The sequence below is a fragment of the Oncorhynchus kisutch genome, linkage group LG8 (genome assembly GCF_002021735.2).
Source record: "Oncorhynchus kisutch isolate 150728-3 linkage group LG8, Okis_V2, whole genome shotgun sequence".
In the NCBI taxonomy this organism is placed as follows: domain Eukaryota; kingdom Metazoa; phylum Chordata; class Actinopteri; order Salmoniformes; family Salmonidae; genus Oncorhynchus; species Oncorhynchus kisutch.
Window position 1 is genome coordinate 56,942,827 of NC_034181.2, and position 21,455 is coordinate 56,964,281.

General features: G+C 41.7%; 2 protein-coding genes and 1 long non-coding RNA gene across 6 annotated transcripts; 1 reads left to right on the plus strand and 2 right to left on the minus strand.

Annotated features, from left to right (window-relative positions):
• Window positions 1-230: 230 nt before the first annotated feature.
• On the minus strand, window positions 231-3,181 carry LOC109895527 (uncharacterized). Its single transcript, XR_002255996.2, has 3 exons — window positions 3,076-3,181; window positions 2,091-2,726; window positions 231-1,961 (listed from the first exon to the last, which is right to left on the minus strand). It is a non-coding gene; the product is annotated as an uncharacterized LOC109895527 (long non-coding RNA).
• Window positions 3,106-15,503, plus strand: LOC109895525 (autophagy-related protein 13-like). Of its 4 annotated transcripts, none has more exons than XM_020489248.2 (17): window positions 3,317-3,447; window positions 3,867-3,946; window positions 4,060-4,140; window positions 4,252-4,371; window positions 4,504-4,550; window positions 4,670-4,810; window positions 4,926-4,966; window positions 6,174-6,270; window positions 6,442-6,540; window positions 6,685-6,775; window positions 9,650-9,745; window positions 10,435-10,568; window positions 10,704-10,824; window positions 10,970-11,047; window positions 11,163-11,276; window positions 12,435-12,563; window positions 12,816-15,496. In XM_020489248.2, the coding sequence occupies exons 2-17, from the start codon at window positions 3,875-3,877 to the stop codon at window positions 12,891-12,893; spliced, it is 1,539 nt and encodes a 512-aa protein (XP_020344837.1). In that variant the 5' UTR covers window positions 3,317-3,447; window positions 3,867-3,874; the 3' UTR covers window positions 12,894-15,496. The 4 variants fall into 4 exon arrangements, with proteins under 4 accessions (XP_020344839.1, XP_020344837.1, XP_020344838.1 ...); XM_020489249.2 differs by having other exon boundaries at window positions 3,320-3,525; window positions 12,816-15,374; XM_020489250.2 differs by lacking the exon at window positions 9,650-9,745 and having other exon boundaries at window positions 3,106-3,447; window positions 12,816-15,503.
• LOC109895526 (rho GTPase-activating protein 1) lies at window positions 13,235-21,373 on the minus strand. Its single transcript, XM_020489251.2, has 13 exons — window positions 21,111-21,373; window positions 19,577-19,774; window positions 18,460-18,555; window positions 18,272-18,359; window positions 17,975-18,106; window positions 17,629-17,715; window positions 17,444-17,542; window positions 17,187-17,294; window positions 16,993-17,069; window positions 16,677-16,754; window positions 16,391-16,519; window positions 16,120-16,223; window positions 13,235-15,892 (listed from the first exon to the last, which is right to left on the minus strand). Exons 2-13 carry the CDS (start codon window positions 19,713-19,715, stop codon window positions 15,722-15,724), a joined length of 1,308 nt encoding a protein of 435 aa, XP_020344840.1. The 5' UTR covers window positions 19,716-19,774; window positions 21,111-21,373; the 3' UTR covers window positions 13,235-15,721.
• Window positions 21,374-21,455: the final 82 nt, after the last annotated feature.

The following is a 21,455-nucleotide window of genomic DNA, read 5'->3' on the forward strand; positions in this document are numbered from 1 at the left end:
CGAGAATCTGTGGAAAGAACTGAAAACTGCTGTTCACAAATGCTCTCCATCCATCCAACCTCACTGAGCTTGAGCTGTTTTGCAAGGAGGAATGGGAAAAAATTTCAGTCTCTCGATGTGCAAAACTGATAGAGACATACCCCAAGCGACTTACAGTTGTAATCGCAGCAAAAGGTGGCGCTACAAAGTATTAACTTAAGGGGGCTGAATAATTTTGCACGCCCAATTTTTCAGTTTTTTATTTGTTAAAAAAGTTTGAAATATCCAATAAATGTCGTTCCACTTCATGATTGTGTCCCACTTGTTGTTGATTCTTCACAAAAAAATACAGTTTTATATCTTGATGTTTGAAGCCTGAAATGTGGAAAAAGGTCGCAAAGTTCAAGGGGGCCGAATACTTTCGCAAGGCACTGTACACTTTGGATGGTGCATCAATACACTGTCACTCCTGAGTGGTGCAGCGGTCTAAGGCACTGCATCTCAGTGCTAGAGGCATCACTACAGACCCTGGTTTGATCCCAGACTGTATCACAACCGGACGTTATTGGGAGTCCCATTGGGGCGGCGCGCAATTGGGGCTCAGTGCGTGCTGAGCTCAGTATTCTTAACTGACTTGCCTAGTTACATAAAAGTTCAATTTTTAAAAAGATACAGGTGTCCTTCCTAACTCAGTTTACTGGATCGGAAGGAAACCGCTCAGGGTTTTCACCGTGAGACTAATGGTGACTTTAAGAGAGTTTAATGGCTGTGATAGGAGAAAACTGAGGATGGATCGAACACATTGTAGTTACTAAGCTAAATGACAGAATGAAAAGAAGGAAGCCTGTACAGAATACAAATAATCCAAAACATGCACTTTAAAAAAATCTGATTGAATCAAGCCCTAAGAACGGACACATCTCTCAACATGCTCACAACCCGCCAAATACAAGTATTTGAGTAGAATTTGACTTGCACCATTTTTTTCCCCCTGTATCCAAATGTTTATAATTTGGATCCAATTGCATGTTGTGAGCATGTTGAGAAATGTGTCTGCTATTAGGGCTTAAAAAAACAAACATGTATTAACCCCTCCACCACCACCCCTCTTTGGAGGAGAAATAAAACATTTTTTTTTTTTTACAGCTTTTCTGCTACATATACATACATTTTACATATACATACAAATCCATCACAACACATCACTGAGTACCACCATATTTTCAAGCATGGTGTTGGCTGCATCATGTTATGGGTATGCTTGTCATCAGAAAGGACTAGAGGTTTTTAGGATACACATTTAATTATCAATACATTTGCAAACATGTCTAAAAACATGTTTTCACTTTGCCATTAGGGGGTATTGTGTGTAGATGGGTGAGAAAAATAATACATTTAATCCAACAACAAAATGTGGAATTAGTCAAGGTGTATGAATACTTTCTGAAACTGTACATCTACACCTACTAAAACCTATATTAGTCACAAAATCATCTTTCTTTCTGCTTATACAGAATCTGGTGTCAACCACTTCTCTATTGCAGGCACAGGCTCTGTGAAACATAGTGTTTTCCCTGTTGATTCTGAGCATGCAGACCTAGCTGAAGTGACTAAGAATGAGCTCCTGGCAGATTCGGACTGCCTCAGAGTCCACAGCCTCTGGCTTTCGACTGCCGTTGTCTGACTGGCCTGGTATATCAGTCCTCTCAAATGTCCAGGCATCCAAGCCTGATTGCAATGACACGTTGTGCAAGACGCAGCAGGCCAGAATGATGTGAGAGCACTTCTCAGGTGAGTACTGAAGGTAGCCTTTGGACCCATCCAGGCAACGGAAATGAGTTTGAATGGCCCTGAATGTGCGGTCCATGTGCGGTCCATCTTATGAGTGGCAGTGTGAGCCAGGTTGTATCGAAAGTCTGCTGAAGTTTCTGGGTACTAGACAGGTGTCATCAGCCATTTCTTTAAAGGATAGTGGCAGTCTCCTACAAGAAAAGGCATGGCTAGGTTAGACATTATGAAAGAGGGAGGCTTGAAGAGCAAGACAATAATAAAAAATTAAAAAGTATTTTCAACAATGGAAGTTTAAAATGGAGGATTATCAGCTATATTACCTAATAACCAGCCTTCGTGATTTTCCTGCTCTTCCAATTCCTTGTACACTGAAGACTCTTGAAATATGCAGTTATCCTGTAAACTGCCGGGCCAGTTAGTCTCTGCACTGAGCAAAAGTCCCCTGGCATCACACACAAGTTGACAGTTTCTTGAATGGAAGCCTTTCTTATTGGCAGATGAAGAATCATCGGCATTGGGTGCCTTAATGGCTATATGGGCAGTCTACAACCCCCATGACATTAGGTAATTCCTGCTACCCTGAAAAACTCCTCTTTGGACTGCTGTTTTGTGGCTTCCTCTCTCATGAATCCTATGCACTCTGGAGCTTTCTCAACCATTGCCTTGGTTGCATTTGTCATACAGCGACTCATGGAAGCCTGGCGAATGCCAATGGCATCTCCCATCCTCGTCTGGAAGGATCCTGAGGTATAGAATCCTAAAGTGTCACGCAGTAGCTCCACCAAGTAGTAGATGAAATCTCGAGGGAATCCAAATGATGTTAATAGGAACTCATCTGAAACAGTCTCTATATCAAACCTGTCGAGAGTTTTATGTCCACAACCATGGAGCAGCAGGTCACAATCCAGAATGGCTATTTGTTATGCAATTTCGTTAGCCATTTCGTTATGGAAATTCTGTAGGGGGGGGGGGAGAGAAAGGCATCAAAACAGAGCTTTGTGTTTTCAGCATGGTCTGTTTCTTTCAATATTATGTTCTGGTCTGATATGCTTAATCTCTAACCAAATGTCCAGTTAGATAAATCAGAGATAGTCTCTACTAGATATAAAGATGATCGGTGTTCTATGTTGTATAGCTAGCTAGCATTAAGGCTTGCGGCTAGCCTAGCAATTTCCTTATCAGACATTTAGTTGGGAACAGTGAACCAAAGTCACCCAAGATGGTGCTAACTTAGAATAATACGAACTATAAATATCATTCATTAGTAAAAAAAATATTTTTAAAACACGTCGAATTTGAACCTACCGGCGTTTGTTGTTATTGTCGTTGTGACTCTTCTGCGCATGTCACTTTTCTGATATCTAGCAAAAATATGTGAGACGCAGTTTCGAGTTTAAAACAAACAAATTAACGTAATTATTGTTTTCAAAACAACTTGTCCTGTGTTTTTATTGATATTAAAACACTGAAATGACGATAGATGGGATTTTGCACATTTTATAGACCACAGCGTTGGAGATGAAAGTGCTTCTCAAAATACAACTCTTTCGAGACACGTCATACCCCCAAAGAAAATAAACAAGAAATGGGCCAGGTGGTCAAGGCTGGTGTCCAAATAACATAATGCGACGGTGTAACTTAGCCAATATAAGAATATATATCATTTAGATCATATAGGTAACCAGAACTACGTTTTTCAGTACGCTATCAGCGCAACATTGAAATTACATGTGCATTTCTGATGTGATGAGCTAAGTACGTGCATGCTAGCTAGCTATGTTGCTAAACGCGGTAATTAGCCATGCTATCAAATTAATTATCTAGATAGCTACCACCAATCTTGAATATTTTCTTGTCATTGACAGACAATATGTTTTAGTCAAGTATTACCTAGCTAGAGTCGAAGTTAGCTCGCTGTTTTTTTGTCAACACACACAAGCTTAATGTGGACACTGGAGTTCTTAGCTAAGATGACTATAGAATGAGGCTAGACAAAATCTAGCATTGTTTTGACTGACACGCAATTGATATAGCCTGCCAACAGTTCGATTAATGTGGCTGTCCTTGCTCACCAGACTGTGTTTTTACATTACAAGGGCATTCCATGATGGACAGTGATCTAAGTCCTCAGGATAAAAAAGACTTGGACAAGTTCATAAAGTTTTTCGCTTTGAAGGTACTGTCTTTAATTATGCACAATATTGCCACAATTAGATTATCAAGCACTTTCTATAGTATTCCTGAGTTGATTAATTCACTGAGGTTGATAATTTCCTAATTTGTCATCAGACAGTACAGGTGATAGTCCAAGCTCGACTTGGGGAAAAAGTATGCACACGCTCCTTGTCTTCACCTACTGGCTCTGATTGGGTATGTCACAATTCATTCTTGTTCTCTCAACTCATTAATTTACCGGTGCCATTTTTTTTCCCTGAAAGAGTTGTAGATTCAAGTCTCATTAAACTAAAATATTTTCACCAGTTCAACCTGGCAATCAAAGATATCCCAGAAGTTACACATGAGTCAAAGAAAGCTCTGGCCGGGCAGCTTCCTGGCATCGAACGGTCCATGTGTGTTGAGATCTCCCTCAAAACCTCAGAGGTAAGATAGCACAGACTGGTGTCACAGACAGTTCTTGAGACCAGTGGTCTGGATCATTGGGCATTTGTTTGTCAATAAGTCCAAGTGACTGTAAAGGTTAGAAAAACATCATGACTTTGTCATATTTTCCAGGGAGACTCGATGGAATTGGAGACATGGTGTCTCGAAATGAACGAGAAGTAAGTAATGAGGATAAGTTTAGCATTTTCTTATTTTTGGGCCCCAGGTTTTGTAGTTGCTTTTTACATTTCATGGAGCGTAACACTCATTGTAAAATGTATGATTCTTTTTTTTGCAGGTGTGACAAAGATATTAAAGTGTCCTACACTGTCTATAACCGCATGTCATTACTGCTCAAGTCACTACTGGCTATCACAAGGGTAACCCCAGCCTACAAACTCTCACGAAAGCAAGGGCACGACTATGTCATACTGTACAGGTTTGTTTGTTTTATGGTATACAGATATGTGTTATCATTATTTTGACCAGTATTGCTAATGATGATGTATATCGTGTTAGTAAACAGTCTGACTAATAGATACATTATTTTGCAGGATATATTTTGGAGAGGTTCAACTTACAGGATTGGGAGAAGGTAACCATGCCTGTTATATTATCTACTGTGCGTTCGGAAAGTATTCAGACCCCTGGACTTTTCCCACATTTTGTTATGTTACAGCCTTATTATAAAATTGATTACATTGCCCCCCCCCCCCCCCCCCCCCTCATCAATCTACACACAATACCCCATAATGACAAAGCAAAAATAGGTTTTTAGGATTTTTTGCAAAGTTATTTAAAAAAAAATTGAAATATCACATTTACATAAGTATTCAGACCATTTACTCAATACTTTGTTGAAGCACCTTTGGCAACGATAACAGCCTTGAGTATTCTTGGGTATGACGCTACAAGCTTGGCACACCTATATTTGGGGAGGTTCCCCCATTCTTCTCTGCAGATCCTCTCAAGCTCTGTCAGGTTGGATTGGGAGCGTCGCTGCACAGCTATTTTCAGGTCTCTTCAGAGATATTCGATCAGGTTCAAGTCTGGGCTCTGGCTCTGTCAGAGTGACCATCGGGTTCTTGGTCACCTCGCCGACGAAAGCCTTTCTCCCCCGATTGCTCTGTTTGGTCGGGCCGCCAGCTCTAGGAAGAGTCTTGGTGGTTCCAAACTTCTTTCATTTAAGAATGATGGAGGTCACTGTTCTTGGCGACCTTCAATGTAGCAGAAATTCTTTGGTACCCTTCCCCAGATTTTTTGGTACACTTCCCTTGACACAATCCTGTCTCAGTGCTCTATGGACAATTCCTTCGACCTCAACGCTTAATTTTTGACATGCACTGTCAACTTTGGGACCTTATATAGACAGGTGTGTGCCTTTCCAAATCATGTCCAATCAATTGAATTTACCACCGGTGGGCTCCAAACAAGTTGCCAAAACATCTCAAGGATGATCAATGGAAACAATGGAGTTCAATTTCAAGTCTCATAGCAAAGGGTCTGAATACTTACCTAAATAAGGTATTTCTGTTATTTATTATTTCATAAATTTGCAAAGATTTCTAAAAACCTGTTTTTGCTTTGTCATTATGGGGTATTGTGTGTAGATTGATGAGGGGAAAACAATTATTTAATCCATTTTGGAATAAGGCTGTAACATATGATAACGTGGAAATAGCCAAGGGCTCTAAATACTTTCTGAACGCACTACATATTTTGTCGGTTGTTTGGGTCTTTGGAAGTGTTGTGTAGGGCTGTGAAGATTCTGATATTTGTTGTTTCTGAATGCTGTTTTTCAGGGTTCCAGACAGTGCGTGTAGGAGTTGTGGGAACTCCTATTGGAACCATCACCTTATCTTGTGCTTACAGGACAAACCTGGCCTTCATGTCCACCAGGTACAGAAACAGAAGTTGTTCACAGCACTGCATGTGCCCACTCAGCGGTCTCAAATGCACTGCCTGTAAAATCTGCCACTATATGTTTTCCCATTTTCTTCCATATCCTCCTTATTCTCCACTGGTTGTATCTATACACTTATTCCTAATTCTATATTCATAATCTCACAGGCAGTTTGAGAGGACGGCTCCGATTATGGGCATAATCATTGACCACTTCGTTGAGCGCCCCTTTGGCAACGTGGGACACATGCATCCATGTAACTACAGGTTGGTTAGCCCGCGCCCAAACACCTATACCGACCCAATACAGATTTGTGCATGCCTATTATTTATGATCATCTTCAATGAAGTTCTAAAATAAAGGATTGTGTAATGATCCGGTCATGTTTGTTTGCCTTCCCTATACTCCAGAGCACCCGGAGAAGATGAAGGAGCATACAATGGGGTGGAGGATTCTCAGGAAGTGTGCACCACGTCCTTCTCCACTTCTCCACCCTCACAAGTACGTATGTCACTGCTTAGCAAAGTCAAACTTTGCATCTGTGCAAATTTCGCAAACGTGTGGTGTCCACGGTGAGATTTGTGACTGTGACTTCACTACCAAAAGGGTCAGGTGTTTTCTTAAGCTATTTTGTCTTGCACCGCGTTCAAATAGATATGCATATTCAAACATTTGACCTATATTGATGACCATACATCCAACTGATGTGTAGTTGTGTATCTGGTGGTTTGCTATTCTCATACCCAAAGCTCATGTCACAATTCTGGCAGTGGGAAAGCACTGTGTTGGAGACATTACCAAGCCCCCGTACCAAATGGGTCCTCTCCGTTTTTCCGTATAAGTGCTTTCATTTCTTAGCCCCTTTCTCTCCCTCTTTCTGTGCTGTCTGTGTAGTGCGTGTTCACTGTACATAAGGCACATTTAAAGATCCCTAAACCTGCAGTGATGTAAACTCTGAAATGACCCATGATGGGCCTGGCCTTCTCACACCAAGTGAGTCTTGTGTGTGTGGGCATGTATCTCACTCACTCACAATGCCTGAGGTGTTCCAGGACTATTTGGCCTGTCTTCTGATACCTCTTTAAAAGTAATAGAAGTATAGAACGCTTAAAAGCAAATCAATGAAGCAATCAAATGGGGCATCTCTTTATCCCTTACATTAGGGTGTCCAATCAAATGGGGCATCTCTTTATCCCTTACATTAGGGTGTCCAATCAAATGGGGCATCTCTTTATCCCTTACATTAGGGTGTCCAATCAAATGGGGCATCTCTTTATCCCTTACATTAGGGTGTCCAATCAAATGGGGCATCTCTTTATCCCTTACATTAGGGTGTCCAATCAAAAAACACATCTTTTGACCCAATGGGTAAAATAATATGTTTGTTGAGTAGATATTCCTCTAATAAAACCAATGGTCCTGACCTCATCTCTCTATAATAATCAGTTCAAACGTTATCGGTGTTGTTAACCCTTGTAGAATGGACTAAAACAATGGAGGCCAGAACACAAAAAAGTGGTAAAAAAAATCAGGACAATTGCATCGAGTCAGCTATGCTGGGTTTTGTGCAAGAAATAAGGCTACTGTGGCTACCTGGCAGGCTCACTTTCCCATTGAACTCATCTTTCTTCAAATCCGCAGGACATAAAACAATATAGATGTAAGATGGACACCGATTTTGAGACATGACATGTAGAATTTTCATATTTTAGTATACCCTTTTCATATTCATTTGAAATTCCTGTTATTTTTTTTAAAAGATTTCTCACAAAAACAAGCGTATCTCTGAAATGTCAACGGGGCACTGAGCGTTTTTCCAAGCTTTTCTTTTCTTTTCCCAAAGCCTTTTATATTTAATTCAGCTCGTGTCGGGCTAATTGTGCTTTTTGCCACCCACGGAAACAACTTTGAAAGACAAGGACCACAAAATGTAAAATGCTCAAAAGTTGTTACGAGAAACCTTCCGTCGCTAGGTCAACAGAGCTCTGTGTGTATTATCGTATGTATAATGTTAAGAAATCCAACATTTTGTATGTAATGTTAACGATATGTTAGAGAGACTCCGCTGAACGATTCAGAACATGAATAATCATATTTGTCTTGGTAAAAGGGTATTTTATAACCTGCGGAAGTGCTTATGTAATTGACTACATTATCTACGGACTGCCCTAGGATTCCTAACCTTAATCCTTTCCACATGGTTACATTGGTTTGCTGACGAGGATTCCTTAACAAGTAGTTAGTCATCACATAAATATGTTTAATAGATTATCATGTTCATTGTCAGGGTAAGTCAAATCTGCTTAGAAGAGCCGTGCTTAAAACGTTTACCCTGTCCTCTGTAATGCTATAGTTTCTACCTCCTGCTGCCCGCCTCCCATCAGCCCATTTCTCCTCTGGATTCATTCATGTTTTAGCTCGCTCTCTTTTCTTTCTTTCTTTTGCTCTTTCTCACTGTCTCTTTCTCTCTCTCTCACTCTCTGTTTCTCTCTCTCTCTCTCGCCCTTTCTCTCTGTGTCTCTGTTGCTCTCTTTCTCGCTCTCTCTCTCTTTCTCGCCCTTTCTCTGTCTGTCTGTCTCTCTCTCTTTCTCGCTCTCTCTTTCTCGCCCTTTCTCTGTCTCTCTCTGTCTTTCTTTCTCTCTCTTTCTCGCTCTCTCTCTTTCTCGCCCTTTCTCTGTCTCTGTCTGTCTCTCTCTCTCTCTTTCTCGCCCTTTCTCTGTCTCTGTCTGTCTCTCTTTCTCGCTCTCTTTCTCGCCCTTTCTCTGTCTCTGTCTGTCTCTCTCTTTCTCGCTCTCTCTCTCGCCCTTTCTCTCTCTGTCTCTGTCGCTCTCTTTCTCGCTCTCTCTCTTTCTCGCCCTTTCTCCGTCTCTGTCTGTCTCTCTTTCTCGCTCTCGCTCTTTCTCGCCCTTTCTCTGTCTCTGTCTGTCTCTCTCTCTCTCTTTCTCGCCCTTTCTCTGTCTCTGTCTGTCTCTCTTTCTCGCTCTCTCTTTCTCGCCCTTTCTCTGTCTCTGTCTGTCTCTCTCTTTCTCGCTCTCTCTCTCGCCCTTTCTCTCTCTGTCTCTGTCGCTCTCTTTCTCGCTCTCTCTCTTTCTCGCCCTTTCTCTGTCTGTCTGTCTGTCTCTCTCTTTCTCTCTTTCTCGCTCTCTCTTTCTCGCCCTTTCTCTGTCTCTCTCTGTCTTTCTCTCTCTTTCTCGCTCTCTCTTTCTCGCCCTTTCTCTGTCTGTCTGTCTCTCTTTCTCTCTCTTTCTCGCCCTTTCTCTGTCTCTCTCTGTCTGTCTCTCTTTCTCGCCCTTTCTCTGTCTCTGTCTGTCTCTCTCTTTCTCTCTCTTTCTCGCTCTCTCTCTTTCTCACCCTGTCTCTCTCTCTCTCTCTCAGCTCTACTGCTCTCGTCTTTCTTATCAGTCTCCTGTGCTTGTTGGAGCTGCTGACTTCTGCCACCCCTCTACCTTAAACGCTGCCAACCCACACCAGGTAACCACCCAGGTGTTGAGCTAGTCAAATCACATTTTATTTGTCACATGCTTTGTAAACAATAGTTGTATATTAACAGTGAAATACTTACTTACCGGCCCTTCCCAACAATGCAGAGAGAGGGGGGGAAAAAATAGCGAAATTATAGAAAAGTAATAATAAATACACATTGAGTAATGATGACTTTGTTATATACACGAGGTACCAGTGCAGGGGTATGAGGTAAATATGTACATACTCTATAACTAGGAATAAAGTGACTTGGCAACAGGATCAATAGCAAACAGTAGCAGCGGCGTATGTGATGAGTCAATGTTAGTGCAAAGAGGGTCAGTGCCGATAGTCCAGGTACCTATTTAACTAACTATTTAGCAGTCTCGTGGCTTGGGATAGAAGCGGTTCACGGTCCTGTTGGTTCCAGACTTGTTGCATCGGTACAGTCTATGACTTGGGTGGCTCGAGTCTTTGACCATTTGTTGGGCCTTCCTCTGACACCGCCTGGTATAGAGGTCATGGATGACGCCTTGCGGTCGGATGCCAAGCACTTTGCCATACCAGGCGGTGACGCAGCCAGTCAAGATGCTCTAAATGAATAGATTTGAGGGCCAACAAGGGAAACAAAGCTTTGTATAGGTGTTTCAACATGACTCAGCCAGTGCCAACTATGGCCTTTCACATGTCCTATGTAGATGGGAGTTCCAGGGAAGGAGGGCGGCGTACCCCAGCAGGTCCCTGTGCAGCCTTGTCATGGAGCCCAGGCAGAGCATCGACGAGTGTCCTCATGCCCCCCTGCTGATCATGTTCCCGCCACGCCCTCCAGCAGGTAAACCCCAGTCTGCCATGACCCCCCCCCCCCGTGTGACAAAGCGAAGCACCCTGTGTAACTGAGGATCACCCTAGGTGACGCTTGCTTGGGAGAAACCTGTTTGTTACAGCTTTGCCGTGTGATCTTTCAAAGTGGTGAGGACGCAGAGACCTCGTCGAGGAGCGTTGGGGTGAAGAGTGGCTCTCCCTGTGGTGTACTGGAGACCACCTTCACCAGGAAAGTGGGTGCCTTTGTCAACAAGCCAGGCACACAGGTAGCGACAGCCCTTTTATGTCCTTGTTTAAGTACAAGCTTAGATATTTATTCCTGGAAGTACCCATTCTTACGAGTAAAGGACATATTACCAGTGAGTGTTATACCCTTGTAATTACTGCAGTATTAATCTATGTCCATTGCAGGTAACCACAGCAAGCCTGGACTTACCATTTGCAGCGTTTGCTCCCAGAGCCTATGACCTCGAGGAAAATGACCCTATGGTAAATAAATTATTCACATAAATAATTGTCAGCCTTAAGTAACTATTTTCTGGGATCTGGTTAGGAGTCATTTTAGTGCAGACGGGGTAATGATATTACCTCTCCTTTATCCAAGGTTCAGCCGCCGGAGTCCTCAGCCACGTCCTCTCCCCTGCAGGGCAGTTTGCACTCCCAAGGCTCTGGTGAGAGTGGAGGCCCGGCACAGGACGACTTTGTTATGGTGGACTTTGTAAGTACCCTGCCTTCGGTAACACAGATTGCTCTATTTTGTTTTCCAGAGGAGAACAGAGACTACTACATTTTAGTCAAGGACAGATAGTAACTCAATCAATCTGACCCCATTTCTATGTCGTATCAAATGCTGCTACGAACAAATGTCTGTTTATGTCTGTCAATTGTGGATGTCATCTGCAGAGGAAGAAAACGTTAATTTTCTTCATATAGAAATGAGCATTACTTACGTCACTTAGCAGTGGTCATTAATGTGTCTGCATACTAGGTTCGATTTGCTCCTAGCAGAACTCGGGTAGACGAAGTGAATGTCTGTGCCTCACATCCTCCCTTTAAAGACCTTGGCTTGAAAAATTATTTTAAAAAGCAGCAATGGTACTGTTTGTCCCTCTTTAGATGCCGTAGCAGTATTCAAGATTACAGTATACAAGTTTTCGGTCGTAGTCTTGCAATTTTACAACTAACTGAGATTGTGTGGTGCAGTATTTCTCAACTGAAACAATTTGCATGAAAACGAGTCCTCTCTTTCGTTGAATGACATCAAACACTCCATTGAAGAATCCCTACTCTTGACCAGTCACCCACGAAGGAGCGGAGACTTCGGCTACCAAACATCGGCTTGCCTCAGGAAAAAAAAAAATTGTGTGCATATGTACAGCCGAAATAACCCTTGCCCAAAAGACCAACATTAACAAACTGCTTCAGACAGTTTTTATTTCTGACTTGTATCTGGGCTGTAGAGTGATCATGAGAAATTCAAATCCAAAACATCAAAGGCGAATGCGACAAAGCACATAGCAAAGACCTAATGAAAACCAAAATCGATCAAAGGGAGCTGGCTTTTTAAAGCAACAGAGGGAGAGATGTCAGCTTTGAACATTTTAGATAAACGCTTCTGATGTCGAGAAAATGAAGCTTATGGGAATGAGCGTTCTTAATTCAAATCTCTGACCTCGGACCCCTTATCTTGTGGTTAACAGTTGAGAATTAATTAGGACTATGTTGCTGGGGAAAAAACGGGAAAAAAAACGGAACCTCTGAGAATAATATGTGCTGCTGACCAAAAAATCGTAGAGAGAAGTCTGTTATTAAGGAAGGGGCTGTGACAGTTGTTGCCCTGCACATCTGATTGTGTTCTGTGTGCTCTGTTCTTCAGAAGCCTGCGTTCTCCAAGGATGACCTCCTTCCCATGGACCTTGGCACATTCTACAGAGAGTTCCAGAACCCCCCACAGCTCACCAGCCTCACTATTGATGTCAGTTCTCAGTCCATGGCAGAAGACCTGGTGAGACACACTTCTCTGACTCCCAAAGAGAGATGGTTTCTGTTTTGTTGCCAGGTTGGGGGGTGTTGTCTATGAAGTGGTCCCGTTTGAATTTAAATGGCTGACAGATAGTAGTGAAAGGGGAACATAGTAGTTACCATTATATTATTTACTGTATGTTTGAATGTCTCTTTTCTGTGGTGCTTTTTAGTCTAATAAATCAATATCTTAGTCATTCTATGTTTGTAATGATGTTGTTCATTTTCCCTACAGGACTCTCTTCCTGAAAAACTGGCAGTATACGAGAAGAACATCGATGAATTTGATGCATTTGTGGACACATTGCAGTAGGGATAGAAATGGATCCACTGTCTGCAATGACAAATGATCCCATTTAGTCCATCTGCAAGGTCCTGTTGTCTTTCAAGCTGGTTTGCATTCAGCCTGTGTATGCCTGTTCTTTCTTCTCGTAGTTTAAATTCCATATTGATTTGTATTCCGAATGTTTCTCTTCAAACCTCACTGGATGATGTATTGTAGAGTAAGAGAGCCTGTACCCAACAACCGAAGACATCTTTAAAAAAAGAAAAAAAGTTGCACCGTTTCTTTTCTGAAGTGAATAACTGCAACATTTGCTCTAGTGTTGAGCAGACTGTGTCATAATGTAAATACCAGATCCCCTCTCACCTTGCTGTTATAGAGCTTAACACGTAATAATTAAGACGTTCAGTTCATCAAAGCTGTTGTCTAAAGGTCAGGAGGCATTGTATTATTGCTGTCCCGTGTGACACTGAGAACGCTCATAGCAACTATGGAGCCAGGCGTGGCCATGTTTTAGTAGATGGGAAGAAGCCAAGCTATGTATGGAAATTGATCAATAGTAGTGAATCTATATCCAAGAAACGGCAAACATGCTGTGTAGCTGAATCTGTATGTTGAAAGAGAAGTTCCTGTGGTTGTTTTTTTGTAAATGGGGAGAAGAGTTGTCTTCTGCTTTCCTTCTCTAGATTACCAACTTTAGGCCACACATCACTGTGTCTCACTACAAATGATGTACAGTCACTGCTCACCTCTGAATCACCATATAAAGCAAGCTTCCCTTTTCCCTATCTGTAAAGAGGGTAAACATTATTTGCACTTTCAATGTATCAATCTTAAGTCATCTTGATTTCCCCCAACGCTTTAATATACAGTAGCATGGTCATGTGTAATACATTTGATCTCAAATGGCCTATTTTGTATTATGGGAAAGGAATAAGCCAGAGGCCCTATATATTTCTGATTGTGGTCGTTTGTGATTTATACCAGCACAACACGAGGGATCGTATTCGTCGTCCTTCTTGAAGCTTTTAAAACACAATATAGCATCAATACTCTTGTCACATGAGTACGCCCCTCCACACATCTGAATAAATCAAATGAAGGCACTTTTAACCACCTTTTATTTATACTTTATATTCATAACATATAAAAAATGATTGCGGTAAAATACTCAACGAGAAATTTCATTTTCACTAGCAACCAGGAAATACTATTATTTGACAATACAGATATACAATACAATAAAGGTGAACAAACGGGCACAATTTTTTTAACGAGATATGACGAGTTGGTTCCTCGCCTGTTTGTTTCCTTAAGGCACACAGACGCAAAATGGGGTTGTAAAGGTTCTACTAAGCCACTGATCCGCATGTCAATGCAATTGTTTAATTGACATGACCAGGAAGTTTTCATACACTGTAAACAAATTAATTTTAATAATAGACAACACATCAAAGCACAACAGAACTCTTACTTATTCGGTCTTAACATTAGCACGGTTCTCATTCAGGATATGTTCATTACAAAGTCATTCAGGATTACAAAGCACAGGAGCTGTACCCCCAAAAGTTTGGCCATTGCAAATGGAAAAAATGTTAAGGTAAACAATTATCTAAATGGAACCATCTTAGTGTTCTCCAATGCAACCATAATTCTTTGGTTGAGTTGAATTTAGTATTGAACAAAATGCAACGGACATCAATAAAATGAGCAAAATAAGGCAGAGAAACAGCTCGCCTAACAGTCAACATACAGTAAACAAATGAAATACAGCAGAGCCTGAAAGCCCCTGGGTCTGTAAGTACACAGCATTTCAGTCTATCCATGATTAGAAGCCCTTCTAATACCCCTTACTGACTTTAAGGCTACAGAAAGATATTTTGCCAGCAGTGACACTAGCCATCAGTCTTTACAGAGGGATGTTGATGTTCAAGGAATAGCTGCTGTAAGTAGAGTAATAATACACAAATGAAAGTAGAATATGTGTCATGAAAAGACTGTCCTGCATTGAGTAAGCTAATCAGGCTTAACATGAAATGTAGAAGTTACATGATTAAGAATAGTTTATTTTATAGTTGACCTGTACAAAATGATCAAACGTAATGCAGCAGAAAGGAACAAAGGCTTGCTGGAAATGTTTAAAGGGGATACCAGTATGTTTTGTAAGATGAGTAAACATTTAAAAAGTAAGGCGATATGTGACCCCCCCCCCCCCCAAAACAAACGTAAATACACATGGTTTTATTTAGCTATATACTCTGTAGCTTTACACATAACCATGATTCTTAAACAAGTTGTGGCAAAATATAAACTCCCGATAGAATTTAGAGTACACTGCAGCGACCGATCATTTATGAAATTCGAAAATGATTTGTTCCAATGTAAATAGGACTTGACATACCAAGTAAATTAATATGAAATATATCTTGCTCCCCAGATACAAAACATTGCATAAATGTTCTCTGAAATCTGTACCATCAAAATAAATATTTGATATGATTCAAACCAGAACAGATGTGAACTGGTTTCGGTTATTCCAATTGTTTTAAAGTACCAAATCATGTACACTGTGTTGAACTTCTCCTGAGTGATAAGATATCTGGCGGAGACATTAAAGCCTCCTTCATACCGGACTTCTAACCCGACTTTTGGCGTCTTCAATGGTTCGTCTCCCCTGTCTTTTTCCTCTCTCTGTGTCCTCAGTCACAGTCACAATACACACATGCATTTGGCAACACTACTAGGGGACACTGGGAGAGACACAGTTACACTGTACTAGACAAATACAGAGACGGGGTCAGAGATGGGGATTTAAACATGAATGGGGCTTGGTTAGAGATAGCTGTACAGGAGATGTCTTAGGGGGAAAAGACCTCGTAGTGTTGGTCCAACAGAGTTCTGGTGAAGTTATTGATGGGGCCAATGGCACTGAGTGTCATGGCAGCGTCTTGTCCCCATAGTAGGTTGGGTCCGAACACCACTGCCAGGTTGGTGTTGTTCATCTTGTTGATCTCACTCTGTGCGGACACCTACATGGGCAAGCATGCATGTTTGTAGAATATCAATAAGAAAACGACTCACTGGTTAATTTACACAAACTGGTAAGGGCCAGTGTCACCGGGCAGTACTAAATGCCCAGAATGATGCTTATTTAGACAGAACCATAGAACAACAGGCGTCCAAAGACAAAACAGGAATGTTTGTCCGAGCTTCTGATAAGTATTCAGCTGGGGATATGATACGACAGCAAACATACCTGCACCAGGAACTCAATGAGGAACTTCAGGGAGGTATAGTTCTCCTCGGGGAGCATTGCCAGCATGTTCTGGATCGCAGTCACTTTGGCACTGCTGTCAACATCTGAGGAATGAGCATAAAATAGACCTTTAACGTTACGTGGCTATGACTTAGAACTATCCTCTCAGGATTATGACCTACAAAAACAAATTGACAGCTTTAGCAACAAACATAAAAAAATATATCCCCATCTACTGTGTGGAGGATAAGAGAGAGTTCCCCAGACTTACTGTGGAAGTTGACAATGTCATTGTAGAGCTGGTATGTGAGGAGGGGCTCTGGTAGTTCTCTGAGGAATGTCTTGAGGATGACAGCTGCCAGGTGAACGTCCTCCATCTGGGAAAAACTCACCTCCTCACCTGCAGCCACAGACACACACAATCACAGAGCCATACAAATCCCACAGCTACAGCCAAAGAGATAAATGAGGTCTACCCAGGGACTTCATGAACTGATTACATGAACAGATATTATTTTTAGACATTCGTTTAAGAGTAATGAGTGCAAATGCTTCACCCAAGTTATATCTGTGCTGAACATCCTTGACGAGCGTCACGTTGGCTGACCGCCGGAATATCCCCTCAATTTCAAGACCTAAGACAGGACAGAAAAAGGGAGAAACCATGAAAACAAAAACCTTTTGTAAAACAGAATCAAATAGCAGAATTAGCCTTGTTTTGCAATTCAAATACTGAATCCATGTCCAGTATGCATGAAATTGTGAAAAAAAAAAATTGGTCTAAAAACCTGAACATCAGAACAAAGACTCAAAAGTTTAACCCATCATCAAGAAAAATGACCACTGGTAAAAATGTGCAAGAATGGTGCTTACCTTGTTCCATTAAGAAGGCCACGGTGTCTCGCATCACCAATGGAACTGCTTCGTTGTCAGAACTTCTCGCTCTTAGCCTTGACAAATCAACAACAAAAACTGAAAATCTTAGAAACATCTTACGTATGTAACGTCAAGGTCGGATATTGAGGAAGTAGAGTCAAATAAAAAACAGCCCTCATCCAACTACCTACATTGGCAAGGAGACTCCAAACTGTTGATTGGGTAGTGGTGGACTGCGAGGGGGGGACATCTGGGCCTGAACTGATGGTTTCAGTGAGGCTCTGATTTTTTCATCATAGCTAACGGTTTGGGTGTGAGAAAGCAAAGTAAATGCACTTAACAAACTAGTCAGATATCACAAATAGACATCCTTTACGCAAGCGTGACCAATTCATTGGCAATCTTGAGATACAGTAGTTACATGAAACGTGTGTAAAAAATGTCTTACTCTCGCACCCGGGTGGGTATCACTAGCTGCTCACACTTAACAACGTCCTCCAGTTCACTCAGGTAGTTGATGTAGTTGATCTTTCGTCCAAACTTGAAGCTAGACAAGAAAGGAGACTCCATCACACATGGCAAACACTTTACAGTTGAAAGGAATAGAGCATCTCTCGGTGCTAGAATACTAACCTGATGAGAGGCTTGAAGAGGATGAGAAGAGTCTTGATGAAGATGGTGGGGTGGACAATGTACAGTGCCTTGATGTTCTTCTTGTACCTGAAGAAAGCAGAGCAGTCAGCAAAAGTCAACTTGAATCGGTTCACTTGTTTGAGAAGTCAAGCCATAAGTACAAATAAAGCACATGGTACTTTTCATAGACATAAATATGGGTGAGGGCAAAGTCCACTTCCTCTTTGGCTTTAGTTTTCAGATCTCGAGTGAAATGGAGTGCATCATCATTCATAGGTGAAAAAACTATCAAAATGTGCTTTGCGACTATGGTCTCGTGTCTGGCTGGAGGTAGGGTGGGACTCACTTCCGGTCAAATTCTCTGTAGGCGTCTCTCAGCCAGCTGAGAGATGGCTTGTTCTCACTGGTGAGGCCATTATGGAAGTAGATGAGGGTGTAGTCGCTCTCAACATACTGGTCTAGGGTAGCCTTCAGGTACCTGGATGATAGTATGATAGTTGAGAAGTCAATCCATATCACTTATGAAAACACAACGACTACCGACTTGACTAGCAGCGGGGGAATCAAAGCACAACAAGAAGCTATTTATTAGACATATGGCAGGATGAAAATGTCTCAGTAATCTCAAAACAACAACACCCACATCAGTAGCTTGTGGTGGTCCAGTTCGTGGTGGGGGGGCATCCGACAGGCGTTGAAGACAATCACCTTCCTGCCAAAGTTATCATCACCTTGACAGCAGAGTGAGAGAGGAAACAGTGTCAACTGGATTCAAGACTGAACAGGAAATCGAGGTCAGATAAGCTACACATGTAGAGACAAAGTTCTTACCTGCTACTTCGACAATCTGATGCCTGGCAATATCATAGTATGGGTGGTCCCAGGATAGGTGTGACCCCTCCCCCAACCGCTTGGATATGTCCGTCTCTGTTGACAGGAAAGGGGACACATTCAACCACGTCACACGTATCTCACTAGCTCATATCTTCGAGGGCAGAGTGCTCAGAATTTCACAACTCAATGTTTCGGCTCTGCCCCGTCACAGACAGTACTTGCTCACTGCTCAGGCACTCTTAGAATGAGTTTGCGAACACACTTTGAGCCTCTTCTCGATGCATACCAAAATAATTAGTTGGTCGAAACATTGCATTTTACAGGCTACCCCACACACACACACACACGACTGCATTGTGTACTTAGTAAACCAAAGTCCTTCTCACAGAGTAAGTCACTAACATGCAGTTGCTCGAGGCGTGGTCAGACAGTGTGCGCTTCATTTGGTATCTCATAAGATGAACCCTTGTACCCTTCTCTTTAATCGTCCGTTCATTAATAACGATTCTGAGAATAATTCAAACTCTAAATCATGGTGCTGTAGATGCATCTATTAGTCACAAATAATGGCACAGTCCTCATCCTCCAATCAGACAAGGGGCTGGAGATCTGCTGTGAAAACAGAAATGAACCAGAAATTTGACTGTGCCTACAAATAGAATGCATAACTCATGTACGCACACTGCATCAGAGGGCAATATGCAATCAAGTTGACATGAGTAACAAAAGGCTCACTGCATTGGGCTGTGAATAAGGCTCTCTTTTACTCTTTCCTTGGACAAATGACAGATTTACATAAAACTACACGATTTTTAGGGAAATAACAGTGATAGCCCTAAAACAACGTTCCATTTCTAAAAACTCAGCTGATCTTACAACAGGCTGATTATTATCATATTACAAGGGTCAACATTTTGCCAGGAATGTGGCGTTTTAAAACAGTGATCTCACGATTTTGTTTTACTCAAAGGATTAGGTGGCTTATAAAACAATAGAAATTCTTTACGCAATTCTCAAATTTCAGCAAGTTATTTTTTTGCATTGTTACCCAACTGTCCACATCTGACAGCACAGAGAGGTCCAGCTGTCCTTCTAATTGCCTTTAGGTTCTTACCAGACTTGCTCATACTGGAGTCATCTGGGGGCCACAGCTTGTCCCCCATTGGAGACAGTTTGAGCTGGTCCAGGGCATTGCTGGGGGGATCATCTACACCAAGGTCATCATTGAGGTCAACCAGAAGGTCTGAAGACATGGTGGTGAACTATGAGACTCCACACGGAACAAAATCTGGTCAGGTGCTCAGCCAGCCTCCTGTCACAGAAACAAGTGTGTTCATCAACATCCATCCATAACGCATCTAATGCAATGAGATAAGGTGCTATCTCAGCAGTGGGATCACTTTCAGGATCTTTTTTTGCGTCTTCCTCAGAGTCCCTTCCCTATAGCTTAACTTAGACAAATAAAACAGCTAACAAGTGCTTAACAGGCACAGATGCACATTTTTTAAAGATGCCTTTTCTATCGTGCTTTGTGGTAAATTATCACTGCTATAATGGACCCTAGGCACAAAAAAAACATACTTTAAAGCTGTACTGATACATCATAACTGCAGAAGAGCCACTCAAATGGGGCCAGAAAGGACAATGCATGAAACAAATAGGTCTATAAACGTTTGTCCTTCACTCTTTTCAAAGTCCAACCTAAATGAAAAATAGACAAGGCCTAATTCACATCTGCAATCAGGTTAGCATTTGCTAATAATTTGAGGAGATGTCTGTGCAATGAAGCAACAGTTGATTGGCTGGTTTGTTTGTGGAAGTTCTACACATTTCGGTATGAAATGACCCAATTTATCTTACAACACCACAGGGGCTGTGTTTGAAGAAGCAGCCTTGTTGTGTTACCCGTTCTTCGTTTTGTTGGAAGGCTCAAATACAGTCCTCCCCAGCTATGAGATGCAATATGCTTTGACATTTTGGTTCTTTAAAATATCACGACTAGAGTCAGAAACACAATGTATGCGCAGTCCACGTGAGGAGAACTGCATTCAAGCAAAGTGCAATAATTGTATACATCTATAGTAGATAAACTAGCCAAAATATGGTATATTGCTAAACACTGCAACTGCCATATAGTTTAGCTACCGAAATAAGGTGATTCGTGTCTTAGAGAAACAGCTAACGTTACCCAAAACAAGGCTGCAATTTGTCCCGACTCCTCTAGTTAACGTATGCCCCATATATATATATATATATATATAATAAAAAACGTTAGCTAACGCCGGACGGTAACGTTACAGTAGTAGGTAACCTAGCTACTCAATGTTTTACAAATATCGATAGATTAAAACAAACGTTAGCTAGCTAACGCGTCAACTACCAGCAGCAGCTAACCTGTTTAACGGTGGTTAGCTAGCTACTTAACAATAGTTTAGCTAACAGCTAGCTACCTTGTCAGCTAGCACGGTACAGTACGTTACCATTCGCCTCGGCTGGTTAGGTTAACGTTAACTATCTAACGAGGCTAATCCTCGGTTATTTGAGGCTAATCCAAATGAGCTCGTCTCACGTTTATGTCCTAGCTAGCTATAGAACACGCAAAATACATTGATTCATTCAAACCTAAATCATTAAATTGGTGGATTTACCGTAAAAGCTGTGAAATTGATCCCCGCTGAAAGGCTTGCTATAAGTTGTTATCTCGCTAGGCTACCAACGTTAGCTAGGTCAGTGACAGCTGCTTGCTTCACAAGTCACGAACATCCGGTTTTCGTTCCGTGGGTGGAGAAGAGCTCTCCTTGCCTAGGCCACCACTCTTTCTGACTCCGAAACGAGACAGGGGCAAAGTGCTGTGTGAACTAGGCTTAGCTTTGATTAATGATAGCAGGTTCCAAACTTCCTGTCTGATAGCTCTCCAGCGGTGCTTGCTTTTACTTCATTAGATCTGTATCAAAACAATGTATGAAAAACCTTGTGTAACAACATGCAGAATT